This window comes from Salarias fasciatus, chromosome 5, assembly GCF_902148845.1.
Source record: "Salarias fasciatus chromosome 5, fSalaFa1.1, whole genome shotgun sequence".
Classification (NCBI taxonomy): Eukaryota; Metazoa; Chordata; class Actinopteri; order Blenniiformes; family Blenniidae; genus Salarias; species Salarias fasciatus.
This window is the reverse complement of record NC_043749.1, coordinates 9,391,177-9,404,933: the sequence shown is the minus strand read 5'-3', so window position 1 is coordinate 9,404,933 and position 13,757 is coordinate 9,391,177. Positions and strand designations below refer to the sequence as shown.

The 13,757-nt window shown below is 42.7% G+C and overlaps 3 protein-coding genes across 4 annotated transcripts in view; all 3 read left to right on the top strand.

Moving 5' to 3' along the window:
• The first annotated feature begins 164 nt into the window (after positions 1-164).
• trim107 (tripartite motif containing 107) lies at positions 165-3,038 on the top strand. Its single transcript, XM_030092774.1, has 2 exons — positions 165-281; positions 1,007-3,038. The coding sequence occupies exons 1-2, from the start codon at positions 242-244 to the stop codon at positions 2,515-2,517; spliced, it is 1,551 nt and encodes a 516-aa protein (XP_029948634.1). The 5' UTR covers positions 165-241; the 3' UTR covers positions 2,518-3,038.
• Positions 3,039-3,175: 137 nt separating this feature from the next.
• Positions 3,176-9,982, top strand: tpra1 (transmembrane protein, adipocyte asscociated 1). Its single transcript, XM_030092581.1, has 11 exons — positions 3,176-3,354; positions 4,895-5,078; positions 5,168-5,300; positions 5,720-5,806; positions 6,500-6,572; positions 6,969-7,048; positions 7,132-7,242; positions 7,330-7,390; positions 7,773-7,875; positions 7,989-8,069; positions 8,246-9,982. Exons 2-11 carry the CDS (start codon positions 4,906-4,908, stop codon positions 8,508-8,510), a joined length of 1,167 nt encoding a protein of 388 aa, XP_029948441.1. The 5' UTR covers positions 3,176-3,354; positions 4,895-4,905; the 3' UTR covers positions 8,511-9,982.
• A 2,453-nt stretch (positions 9,983-12,435) lies between these two features.
• Positions 12,436-13,757, top strand: part of chchd6b (coiled-coil-helix-coiled-coil-helix domain containing 6b) — an 80,163-nt gene continuing 78,841 nt past the window's right edge. The window contains exons 1-2 of one of the 2 annotated variants that reach the window (XM_030092243.1): positions 12,436-12,703; positions 13,607-13,706. In XM_030092243.1, the coding sequence (XP_029948103.1) occupies positions 12,620-12,703; positions 13,607-13,706 (184 nt within the window). In that variant the 5' untranslated portion in view covers positions 12,436-12,619. The remainder of the gene's footprint in view (positions 12,704-13,606; positions 13,707-13,757) is intronic. The other variant, XM_030092244.1, reaches the window with a different exon arrangement.

The following is a 13,757-nucleotide window of genomic DNA, read 5'->3' as shown; positions in this document are numbered from 1 at the left end:
TGATGCTGTAAATCCTGCAGCCGTTTAGGCCAAACCTCAACCAATCCTTTCAGACTTGAACAAATGCTCATGAAGCTGACATTTCAACAGGAGGACTGAATATGACTCCCTTCAAAGTGAGGTAATCTGCTCGGATCGCCAGTGTTTGGACTCGCTGCCGGTTGCTCGGTGCGTGTCTTCTGCTGTTGACGCGCGCGCCCACGTGGGCTGTGCGGAAAGGGTCCGACAGTCCGGAGTGTTTATGACTCCGTCTGATCAGGAACAGACGACGCCTGCTACAGGTACGTCTCCACCCTCTGATCACATATTTCTTCTCTTTAACATCATCAATAATTAATATATATTGTTGACGTTAGAGGTCTTTATCGAGTTCGGTGTTCAAGGTCCACCTTGTTTTGTGCGCGCTGGGCTGGGAATCGAAACTTAAATCAAATGACAAACGAGTTGACATATTACCGCCCTTAAAAACATACATTTCCTGCCAATCATTAAATCTAATTAAAGGATATCTGATACGTTCCTGCTATTGTATCTCAATTTGCAGTTTGACCAGTTTTCCTCCTTCGTGCGGGGTCACACCTGCTGTTGTCTTTTGAACTTCCTGAATTAGTTTCTATAGCTGCAACAAAACAGCAACAACGCACAATCACACCAGTATTTAGTATTTTACACACATATGCTGGTGTTACTTTCTCGTAGTCTGAATAGTATATCTTTACATTTTTTTAAACTATTTTTAGTTGTGGCTGGCAATATGAAAACTATGGATCACTTTTTATTCTTATTCTTATTAAGGAGGAAAGTATTGATTTTTATTGATTTTATGACAACTTTGAATATAAAGCCAGAGTTTGAAAACAACAGTATTGCTTTAACAAGTGGAAAATTGTTAAACATCATTAGAAAATATTTGATTGTGTGCACTGTTCTACTATAAAAATTCTAATATTTATATGTTGTTATTGAGGATTTTTGAAGGTTAACACTGAATTGTTTGCTTTGACAGCTCTTGCCGTCATGCTTCGTCGTGAGACTGAGGCAGGACCCTCTAACGCAGCCCTGGCGATGGAGCTAACCTGCCCGATCTGCTTACAGCTATTCTCTGAGCCGGTCTCTCTTCCCTGTGGTCACTTCTACTGCTTCGACTGTCTTCAGATCATGGGAGAAGGCCTGGACCAACACAGCTGCCCCGAGTGCCAGGCTGAGTACCAGGGTACCACAGCACTTGTGAAAAACACCAAAATGTGCAGCATCGTAGAGACTTACAGAACCACTGCTGGGAAAATGATCTCTGCTGCAAACCCTTTTGAGTTAGAGGATTCAGACACAGATGGAGAATGCAAAGGACAGAGCGTCAGTGCAATCGGAGGAGTTCAAATTGAGTCGACGTCCACAGAGCAGTTGGTTTCTTTGAATGAAGAAAGTAGCAGTCAGAAAGGTGGCGTCAGTATGGAAAAACCTAAGCTTGAGCTCGCATCTCAAGTCACCGAGTTGAGCCTCAAGTTAGAGATGGCAGAAGATGTCCTGAGGAAAGAAAAGGCCCGAGAGCTGGAGATGACCACAGGGAATGCCCCGCTGAGAGAGAAAGTATCCAAACTGTTGGGCCAGATCAGGGAGCTGTCGCAGAGCTACTGTGAGCAGGTGACCCAGCTGGTTGAAGAGGAGTTAGGCCCAGGCGAGGCCATTCTGTGCAGTCGTGTCAATAAAACCTCTGAACTGACAAAGCAGCTAAAGCAGGCCATGCTCAGAGCCAAGTCCCTGCTCACTGAGGATGATGAAGCGGCATTTAGTGATGAAATGCAAAGTCTACAACCTCACATTGTTGAGCTGATTGCCACACCAATTGGAGAAAAAGAGGAAGAAGTCCCCGTTGAGTCAAAAGTAAACACTGCGCGAGCTCTTCCCAAGCTGGAAATCATGAACACACAGCTGAGACAAGGACTCGGAGAGATTCAGCGCCTTCTACGGAACGCCTTCAACCCATCAGAGGTGACCTTTGACCCCGAAACAGTCCATCCTAACCTTGTTCTCTCAGAGGATCTGAAGAAAGTGACTTTCGCCGCGGTCAAACAGCCCTACCCGCCTTCTCCTCGAAGGTTCACCAGCTTCTTCCAAGTCCTCAGCTCCCAAAGCTTCTCTGAAGGCGATCACCGCTGGGAGGTGGAGCTCGACGGCGCTCCGTGGATCATTGGCGTGTGCTACAGTGAGAAGCTGGCACGCAGCGGCCTGCCATCGGCACTGGAAAGCAGCCAGAGCTCCTGGTGTCTCATGTGGTTCAACAACCTCCTGACAGCGTTTGACCAAGGCCACAGCGTACCACTGAAGAAGACCACAGTGTCATGCAGGTTGGAGATCACGCTGAGCTTCAAGACCCAAAGACTGAGCTTCTACAACATCAGTCCCGCCAGCGAGAAGACACATGTGTATACGTTTAAGGCGAACCTGACAGAACCAGTGCACCTGGCCTACAGGATGATGTCTGGGAACCCGAAAGCCCATGCCACCATTCATTCATAATATGTGGCTAGTTTTCAAATAGTTCACTGTCAGAGAGAGTCACAAATACTCATAGCATCATTTCATCTGTGTAACAAAGGAATATAGCCAAGTAGTGGATATTTTGTGGCATTATCTTGTTTATTAATAACGCTTTCAGGACTCTCAAAAGCACCTTTCATTTAAAGATACATTTAATAGAACAATAGAACACAAAATGTATTAAATAATTATATATTACAGTACAAATTATCCATGATTAGCAGATATTGGCTCAAGCCTTCACACAGCGAGCAGGACAGGCTGAACAGATGGATTGTGTTGTTTTGATGTGAGGGAGTGAATCTGGATTGCAGAGGCAAATTATCTGATATAGGTTTTATGGTATTTTACAGTATTGGTTTAATGAAATGGAATACAATGCAAACTTAAATTGTCCTTATTTCACTTTTTGAAGAATTGAACAGAAATAATTTCTTTCCAGAGAGAAATTATTTCCAACATTTCTCCACACTAAAATATCAATAAAAATTACCTGAAAAATAAAATGTAATTCAATGAGTCGTTTTGTATGAGCGTGTGAGAGATTATTGCATAACTTCTGTAGAAAATGTAAAAAAAGAAGAAGAAAGAAAACCACGTCCGAGTGAAATCTCGCGAGACTTGTGACGCCGCCTTTCGTCAGGTGACCACACGGGAAATTTCTTAACGAAAGTCCGAACTGAGCCATGTCCCCGACCAGTGATCCAGACGGCGCTCGCACGGTGTATGACAGCGCCTAAAGCTTTCCTGGGAGCAGTAGCGGTGCTTGCAGCGGTCCTTCGGCGGGCTTGTCCGTGGATTGAGTCTCCAGAAGCGGTAAGATGTTGATGTTTACTACCGGCGGCGCTCTCAGGTCTGTGACGGACGCTTGTTTTGAAGCTAACCGGGAGCCCCTCGGCTACGTGTGCTCAGATAGGAAGCTTTGTTCACCGCCGACACGGTCGTTTATATTTGTATTCGTTCAATAATCTGTCAGTACGAGTCAGATTTACTCTACAGCAGCGAGGAGCCCACATGTAGCAGCCTTAGCTAACGCTAATGAGGCGAACTGCCTGCTAGATTAGAGCAAGATTATCTGACCATCATCAACAATAACTAATAATTCTGACGTAAGTTTGACCTGCTGCCACTTTTGTGTATTAACCTCACGTTAGATAAGATGCTGTAACTCGCCTCCTGTCCGTCTCGTAAGTAAATACTACGGGATTAGTTGAGTTTTACTCTCTCCCTTTGGCATGACACCTCGCGTGGCTGGCATAGCAGTCATTCTCATTACATAATGGTGTTTAAAGGGATCGGAGCTGTGACAGGTGAATTCTATACACCACAGTCCCGGGAGTCTTAAATCTCTCTCTCAGGTGCTGACAGGTCTGCTGTGACATTAGTTCAGTCTTAAATGGACAAAAACTGTGTATCTGCTGTGTGGATTTCTAGTTTCTATGTGTCTTCAACAGGACCGATCCTGTTCATTAGATTAAAGACAGGGTAAATCCTGCCATCACACACAAACAACCTCACACTCATTCATGTCTGCACTGCAGTCATTGTCACCAATTAATTTGAAAAGCAGGAAAACCCCACACACACAGACAGGCAAGCTATACACAGAAAGAGAAAGTAATTACATGTACAGCAACTGTGGACGTTCTGAGGTGGATCATTCTTATGTTTTCTGTAAACATCAGGGGAAAAAAAAACCTTTTCTGGGAAAGTTTAAGTAAAGAACTAAAGCAAATACTTGGCGATAGCCTCCTCAAGAGATGTTTGGTCCCATGTCTTTGTAAAGTCCCTGAAGGAGTGGTCCCACAAAATGACAAATATCTGGTAAAGATATTGTTAGCTGCGAGTAAGAAAGTTAGTCATTGGGGTCAAGAAAGCATCAGTGGCTGCTGATAATGGAAGACATCTTCTTATTGGAGAAGATAACCTACTCATTCAGAGTCCAAGGAGGACACCTGGGGTAAAAAAAAAAAAAGTGGAGGAAATTTAGTGAATACAAGACTGAAAAGGGCAATACTGGATTATACAAACCTGTATTTAAGACTAGCATAAAATAAAAGCATATCCCAATTGGCATTGGATCTTTGATTTTTCAATTTGTATTTGTGTTTGCACATGAAAAAAAATGTTTTTTAAATATAGATTTAAGTAGAAAACTAAACCACATGGCTCGAATCGAGACAAATGTTCCTCACTGTCATACTAGAGTGTGTTGTCTGATGTATTTATCTGTCTTTTGTATGATTCGAGTAAGCTGCCAGTCCTGTGTCCAGACTGTGTAGTAGTCTTGACGTGTCTTTCACGTGTTGTGAGGATTTATATTATGCAATAAAGATATTAAACATTTTCTCTCCAGGTTCAGACAGGATGCTAGCCACAGTGACTGCTGTGCTTGGATTTGCTCAGAACAATGAAAGCGTCACACCTACGCCGTTGGAAAACACGTCGTCTTTCCCAACGTGGCAGCCGGACGCTGCCGCCAACATCACCAAGCCTCACAAATGTCTGCAGGTTCTCTATGAGGACGTCGGAGACTCCAGGTAAACGCCAGTCCTGATTATAGAAGAAATGGTCTTTAAAAAAATGAAAAGAAAATGAAACTGTATGATCTGTTTCACTTCTGTCTCAGAGTGCGGTTCTGGGACCTTTTGTTGCTCGTGCCTAATGTGGCCTTCTTGATGTTCCTGATGTGGAAGCTGCCTTCAGCCAGAGCAAAGATCCGACTCACCTCCAGCCCCATCTTCGTCACCTTTTACTTGCTGGTAGGCCACAGACAAATGAAAGAATTATTTCTAGTATTTGCTGTTTTTATCTTAACCTCATTCCTTGAACTGCTGTCGTGAAACCTTTGCTCTTCTAGTATTGAACCCAAAAGCTATTCAGAGAACATTCGTCAGTTTCAGTTTCGGTGTTTTAGTCAATCATCTGAATGACTGTGTTTTTGTAATTTACTACATTTGTCTATTTTTGTCATTCCAGCTAGTACTGTAAAAAAAACTCCCTGCTACGCACCATTGTGCATGGCGATAGATGAGCTTCCCACGTAGCTTGTCACAAGCTTTCACCACATCAGCATTGTTATCAACGTTTACTAGTTTTACTCTAAAGAAACAATATCACCCAGCCAGTGGATTGTTTGTTTGTAGTGTGATATGTTGTGTATTCTCTTTCTCTCTCTCAGGTTTTTGTCGTAGCCGCAGTTGGGATCACCAGAGCAATCGTGTCTATGACCGTCAGCGCTTCCAGTGCTGCCACCATCGTCGACAAAGTAAGTCTCTACAAAGAATAAAGAGATTTTTTTTTACATGTGACTTATAGCAATACAACATTCTTTGATTATGAACCTTTTTGTTTTCACTTTGTCACTCAGTTAAATGTTTTTATTCACTGCTGGTCAAATAGGATTTCATGTTAAAATCACTGTGCTCTGTCCCTTTGTAGCTTCACTATTTTATTACTTCGTAGAACTCTTTGTTTTCATGTCATGCTAAAAATGTGTGACTTTCCCTCGTCACGCGACGCTCCTGCTTACTGCACTAAAAGGAAGCTTTTTCTTCATTTGAAGATACTCGGTGCTGGTTCACTTCAGTTTTGGATGTTTTATTTGTTTTTATGTTAATACATCTCCTTCACATGAGTCAGAAGGTGATCGTATTCTTGCAGCGATGCTGTTTGTGAGTTATCCAGAGAGGGGGCTGATGGGAGTGAACCCTTTCATGTCTCAGAGGAAAGACACGCTGACATTCCTCACATACCAGACAGCTGTGTGGACTTCACAGCCCTCATATGCTGCTCAGTGCACTGCTACTGTTGTTAGGATGGAAAAAAGAGCCTGATTACATAATTATGTGGACCTTGATCTGACCAGTGAAGTGTTGAATATGTCCTGGATCAATATGTGTCGCAACACAGCAGCTCTCAGCTCGGCGAGCAGCCTCTCACGGCATCTGCTTCTCTTCAGGTGCTGTGGGAAATCACACGCTTCTTCTTACTGGCTATTGAGCTCAGCGTCATCATCCTGGGACTGGCTTTTGGTTAGTTTCACTTCTCCCTCTCTCTTTTTCATTTTTAATCCAATGACCGTCAACCACAGATGTCAAATCATCTGTTGTTTGTGAAGTATGTTTCGTTTGTATTTGGAAAAAAAATCTAACACAATCTAAAGCTATATCTAACAAAACTATATGTTCTGATTCAGTTTGATTCTTTACATGCTTTCTGTTCATGAATTATTTCCATTTCTCAATGATCCTCATACCCTGCAGTACTTCTCAGTAATTTAAATAAGGAAGAAAGTGATAAGGGGTTTATAATATTTGCTTGTCACGATGGACCTTCCTCTTTCCCGCACTCACATGTATTACATGTAGTTTCTAGCAGTTGAAACGTGATGATAATTCATTTAAATCCGTCCGTTTCATTGACGTCAGGTCACCTGGAGAGTAAATCCAGTATAAAGCGTGTGCTGGCCATTACTGCCGTGTTGGCCCTGGGCTATTCCATCACGCAGGTAATCTCAGATAAAACTCAATCAGATGTTCCAGGGCGGTGGATTTGAATGCGCTCTTCAAATAAATGACTCGATGGCCGCAGGGCACGTTGGAGATCCTGTATCCAGACAGCCACCTGTCCGCCGAAGACTTCAACATCTACGGTCATGGAGGACGCCACTTCTGGTTGGCCAGTTCCTGCTTCTTCTTCCTGGTCAGCAGCTTTTAACTGAGTTTGTTCACTGTCATTTTTGATTTATTTTTACCCCTTTAGCTGTCTGATCACTCTCTCCTCCTCCAGGTGTACTCTTTGATTGTGATCTTGCCTAAAACTCCAGTGAGGGAACGGATATCTCTGCCCTGTAAGTGAGACAGATTGGAGAAATGAACAAATTTACGTTTAGTTCCATTTAAAATACCTTTTGCTTTTAAACACATCGTTAAATACAGGTTGACAGTTTTTTTTTTTTTTAATTAATTCAGTTTGATCATATGAAGTTGTGAAACTTAAGCCAAGAAGATTCACTGATTATTGTTTAATTTCAGGCCAGTTTCCACAGCTTGTATGTTGCATTGTATTTAATTTTCTTCAAAGCAGTGTTTTAAATATTTAAATTATAGCCTCAGGCTTATTTTTCTCATAATGAGGATATCTGCAAAATTCAACTCGGCCTCTAAATAATCTAATGTATTTGAGAATGTATGTTCTGCTCTGTTGATTATTATATTTCTTCCTTTCTTCAGCAAAGAGGAGTTTCTATGTGTACGCTGCCATCCTGTCCTTACTGAACCTGGTCCAGGGCCTGGGCAGCGCTCTGCTGTGTGCTGGAGTGATCGAGGGACTCTGGTCAGCCTCATTCTGTCCTCGACAACAAACTTGTTTGTAGTTATTACAGAAAAAAGAAAAGAAAAAAAAACGGTGATAGGATTGATAAGAGGCTTTTCTCTCCTCTCCCACAGCTGTGTGGACGTCACCACCTTCCTCTACTTCTCAGCCTTCGCTCCACTCATTTATGTAACATTCCTCAAGGGCTTCTTCGGGTACGTCATCACACCATATTGAAATAACACTAAATCCGTTTCCTTAAAGTGGTTTCTGAATCAGAGCTGGATCAGTGCAAAGTTTAGAAATAGTAAAGAAGACATAAACTGGTGTTATGAAACTGACCAGCAGTGTGTGAACTGTTTCAGTTTGTACATTTGATTCTCTTCTGCAGCTCAGAACCCAAGATCCTCTTCTCCTACAAGTCCCAGATGGATGAGCCGGACGAAAGCGACGTCCACCTCCCCCCGACGATCGCCGCCAGCCTGGCCCGCAAGGAGATGACCGACCAGGGCCTGTACTACTCCTCCACCCAGATCGACGGCCCCGGCAGCTCGCGCGTCGTCGGAGCGTACCTGGACGACGTCGTCTCCGGACCCTATGGGTCCAGCAGCATCAACAGCCTCGAAGCGGACCGCTGGAGACCCATCAACGTGTGACGGCCTGATTTGTGGTGCGTCCGAGGAGCAAGGCCAGGAGGACGCGCGGAAACAAGGCTGTTGGACTTTCAGAAAGTGGTAGTTTTTTGCTTTGATGTCAGAATGCGTTATTTAACCAGAGGGATCCTAAAGGAGGCACCTGATGAGCCGGAGGAAACTGCTTTTCTAACACGGTTGCCAGAGTGCACTGCTGCTGTCGCCGCCTCTCTCTGCGGCCCAGACCGTCTCCGTATTGATTCTGTTCCACAGCCTTCTTTGAGACGGGAGGGGGGAGCTCACCGAGTTGCTTCAGCACATTTTCTGTCATTTCAGCGTCGAGAACCAACTGCTCATTCCTCCCAGATCCATATTCAACCACGTTTCAGGTCCTGAAGTGTGTAAAACCAGTCTTAACATCGCTGCGATGACTGTTTGTCCATTCCCTGTCAAGGCTTTGTGCTCACGTCTCTCCCGTCTTTGTCATAAGTTGCCTTGTGTTGGATTTGTGACTGAGCTGGCTCGTCAGTTTTGAGGCAGACGCCGTCGCTGCAGTGAGGCGAGTGGTGACGGCCCGATGCGTGTTGCTGCCGTATAATAGCAAAGCAGCTGCAAGGATTGCTGCTTAAATGTCAGAGATTCCATATTGACTGTTGCACAAACTATTATTAGATAGCAAACTTTTCATCTCTGCTTTTCATTTTGATCTTTTTTTTTTTTTTTTTTTTTTTTTTTACCAAACTAATCATTCCGGCCTCAGAAAACAAATTCTCCAGCTCCATAGACATGAACCAATGTCTGTGCTTAATTCAAGTGTGTCTAAATCTTTTTGTGTATTTCAGTTCAAATGGACTTTATAATGACTTTGCTTGCTGTTGTTTTGATGTGCTGAGCTTTTCCAGATGTCACATGTTGTGGGAAATATGATTTGAAATTGTGGTATTTGCACAGTTTGGAAACTACTGGACAAATCTCCTTTTTTACCCCCTTTTTTTTTTTGCTTTCTTTTTCTTTGCCTTTGCTCAGTACCTGTTACGCCTCCTAGTATTACAGTGGCGGAAGCCTCAGACCAGCTCATGCTGTATTCGCTTCATCTCACCATGACAGTGTAACGTAGGAGTGAATTACTGTACCGGTGTCAGCAGTATTCATGAGTGGTAGTGAGCTGTAACCAGGAAATATGCGGCTACATTTATTTTCTCCGAATTTCAAAAGCAGCAATGCATTCAACACGGTGTGTGTGTCTCTCTCCAAAGAGTTTCTAGCATTTTCTCCACTCTGGTAAACCCGGTATGAAAATGTCAGTGCTGTTGAACGTTGTAGTATTACTGAGATGTCCCATTTTTCTCTTCAGTTTCCCGACCGGAGCTCATTTGAGGTGTTAGGATATTATTCCATTCTCCACAACTGATGTTTGAGTTCTCCTCTTATTTAAGAGCAGTGATTGTACAGTGTTCTGCTCATATTAATGCAGCGTGTCGAGCATTCCATGAACTTAAAACAAATAAACGGTAAACTCTTTCCATTGTTTTTTTTTTTTTTTTTTTTTTCTTCTGTGTGAAAAAGGTGTTGCATTGCCTTACTGCTAGCACTCGCTAAATGTTTTGAATGTTTGATAGGTCCTTGTTTCAGTCCTGACCTCCAAGCTTTCTCCTCACACGTCCACCTTGATTCCTGGCGTGTATATAAGTCAAATCTGAAAATCTTCTCACTCAACCAGTTGTACAAAATAAAATTTATTCTCAACATGGGAGCTCTTAATAATTTTGGGTATTTTTTAAGGTTCATAATTGATTTTTTTTTCCTTTTTTGCAGTGAGAACAAAGCTTCATGATTTTGAAATCATTTTACATCATTGAAGCTGAATAATTCTTAGTGGTATCGATTCCACAACCTGCTGTTCCTCTGACATTTTGTGGTTGGATCCATCCTTTCCTGCAGATTTCTCAGCTGCCCTCTTTCTCCATGTGGGGGATTTTTGAGTCCAGTGAACTCATCCTGAGGTACAAAACGCAAAACAAAGGATAATTGTAGCTTTCTGACATGGTGTTGTCCTGCTGAACATATCCATCAGAGAATGGATACACTGTGGTCACCAAGGGGTGGACAAGGTCAGCAACAACATCCAGGCTGGCTGTGGACTTTCAATGACTCCATGCTGGGTCCATGCGTTCATGTTTTTACACCAAATTCTGACCCTACTGGATGAGTATCAGCAGAAATATTAACTCATCAGACAAGGCAACATTTTTCCAATCTCCCATGTGAATTCCACCTTTAGTTTTTTTTTTTTTTTTTTTGAGTGACCCCCTCTAGTCTGTCCATTCTCCTCTGGGAACAAGACATTTGTAATTTAATAACTGCAGAATATCTTTCTCTCTTTTTCTGAACATTCTATAAACCTAAGAAAACCTGAAATACTCAGACCAACAGCCATGCCACATTCTAAGAAAGAACAAATCTCTTCCAAAAGCAGTGTTATCACAACAAAAATAATCCACCAAACACAAATGTCCTCGTTTTCTTGGCCATGGTTTATATATATACAGAATGTAGTCACATGCTCTTGATTCAAGAAGTGATGAGTGTGTGTTCCTTTTGTGTTGCCACCCTGAATCTGTCACATTTTAAACTCTATGAAATCATATTTCGCCCTCCATCTTTTCAAAACTGTAAAGTTTTGAAAAATTCCACATGCATGAAGCTGCGGTCATGTTAACAAAACATGATGAGGAACTGTGTTGTGACCTGGTTCCAGTAAGTGCTTTCAGTGGGCACTCCCAGGAATTGCATCGAAACATACTTTCTATTCCATTAATTGCCCTGTTCAAAAATGAAATAAAAAAAAAACTTCAATTTTTCAAGTTTCCAGTCCACACCCCCTTCTTTTAAAAGGAAGGTTTCTTCCTTTTAAAGGGGTTTTTTCTTACCACAGTCCATATGTTTGCTCATGTTGAACTGGGTGCACTTTATTGTGTTTTGTTAAAAGAAAAATTTCTTTAAAACCTATGCATTGTTGCCAACTCCTCAGTCAGGAAAGGTCTAAATGATGTCATCATCTAATTTGCACAGCTGTTCATTTGCATATAAGGGTCAAATTGAGCTTAATTGTCAAGACTGGAGATGGGAGGAACTGCGTTAGAAAAAATGGAGTTACTATCTTTAGTAATGAGTAATCTAACTACCGGTAATTACTTTTTCCAGTGTAAGAACGCCAATATTTTCAATGAAGTGTGGTTCTGTTACCATCATTCACTGCTTTTAGTTTGGTTTCTCCTTCCCTGGAGTCCAGCTGAGCCAACAGAGCGTCAGGTAACATGACAGAGCTGCAGCCATAGAGACACGTGAGATTTTATAAGATACAAGGATGAAGCAGAGGCTGATGGGCATGTAGGGTTATAGGAGTGTATTAATTATGCTTTTTGTTTTTCTTTTTTGTTAATGTTCTGGTTGTTTCACGTCAAGACAGTCTGGCTGCAGACCGCAGCAGCCAGACCCTTCCCCACGTTTTGGATCCATTTTCTACCATGTTTATTATTACTTTTTGTTGGACGGGCAGACATTTGGAAAATGTTTAAAGTTAGTTACCGTCCGATAAAAGGTAGATAAACATTAGATACCACTGACACTGACCTCTAACCTGTTATTGTGATGCACAGCCCTGAAATTCATTTTTATTCTTTTTATGCTATCGTATAATATAGTTCCCCTGTTCTTTGAGGTGGAAATGTTTCTTTAAAAAGTACTATAGGTAAACATTTTAAAATAATAACGATAACGCATGTGGCTTCATGAATTATATTAAATAGGAAAGCGCGCCACCCCGTGGTTTGTTGTGGTAATTACACGCTACTTGTCCCTCGTGCGGGATGACGTTCCTTCCTGATTGAACTACTTTTCCCATCAGCCCCTCGTCCAGTCACGATTAAACCACCGCGACTCATTGGACCCGAATTATTTAATCCAGCCAATGGTTTCGGAGGATACTGCGGCGCCACCGTGACCTTTATTGGAGTATTTTGACCAGCGGCGGCTGTGGCGGCTCCCCCGGCCGCTCTGCGCTGCATGTCTCCCGGTCACTGCGGGACTCCAACCGGCTCCTCCGCCCCGGTGCGAACAGACGGCCGCTCGGAATGGGAGGAAACAGCAGCACGGCGCGGACCGTGTCGTTCGGACTGGACGAAGAAGAGAAGGTCACGGTCATTGAAGGGGTGAAGGTAAATATGCTCACATTCTCAAACCCGGTTTGAGTGACTTTAGGCTTTCAGGGCTTTTCCGGCGCGCCGGATATGTGGCAGGTCCCGTGTCCTGACGTGAACCCGGGTCGTAGAAGTCAAGCTGCTGCCTGACGGGTGGCTGTAAACCTCACCGTGACAAAGGTTGCACACCATAAAAACATGACCACACTCAACAGGATATTTCACTATTTAGTTGGAGAAACACTACACAGTTCAGGCTAGAGCTGTACTGTTATGTGGACAGACACTGCCATTACATTTCATCATGTACACTTTAATAACTTTTATAAATGAGACCTCAGATCAGCAAACAGGTTTTAATTCAATTTGATGTTGAATCAAAACCTATAGAAAGCCAGAAATTGTTTTGTCACTTGGCAAAGTTTTTGTCACTCTTGCCTAAAATCTTACTAAGAAGATAATGTGCAGCTCAAGAAAACCTCAGCTGTTTTAGTGTGAATAAGTAGTTTAGATCATACTTTAAGTACTGTAGGAGTTAGTCCTTGAATGTACTGAGTGTTGGTCCAGCGCTTCAATGGGGGCATGGAGGCCTGCTCAGCCCGTGAGCCGGTTATCTGCTGCTTATCAAAAACACACACTGCGCATGTTGTCCATGAGAAGATCACCTCACACTCTGTTATCAAACATTTTGCAAAAACAAAGACTGATACCGGCAAAATAACAGTGATGCAAGTGTGTCTGTGTAATGAGTATTTACTTTTCAGATTCATCAGATCAGTGAACAGTACAATTTCATCTTTGCATTCTTTAAAATACTGCACATATAAGTATATTTTGTTTACAATTTTACTTGACTTCAAACTACTAGAGCTTAATAATGAACAATAAAAAGATACATTTCTTCATTTTCTCCTCTTGCAGCTGTCGGACCATGTGCTCCGGCGGATGAGGGACTCTCCGGGGTCTGATGACGCCAAGCCACCTCCACAGTCTTCAGAGAATGTTAAAACACCTCCACCAGGTACGTCACATTCAAAGAAGTTTCCTTTCAGTTTCTCATTTTCCGACTAAG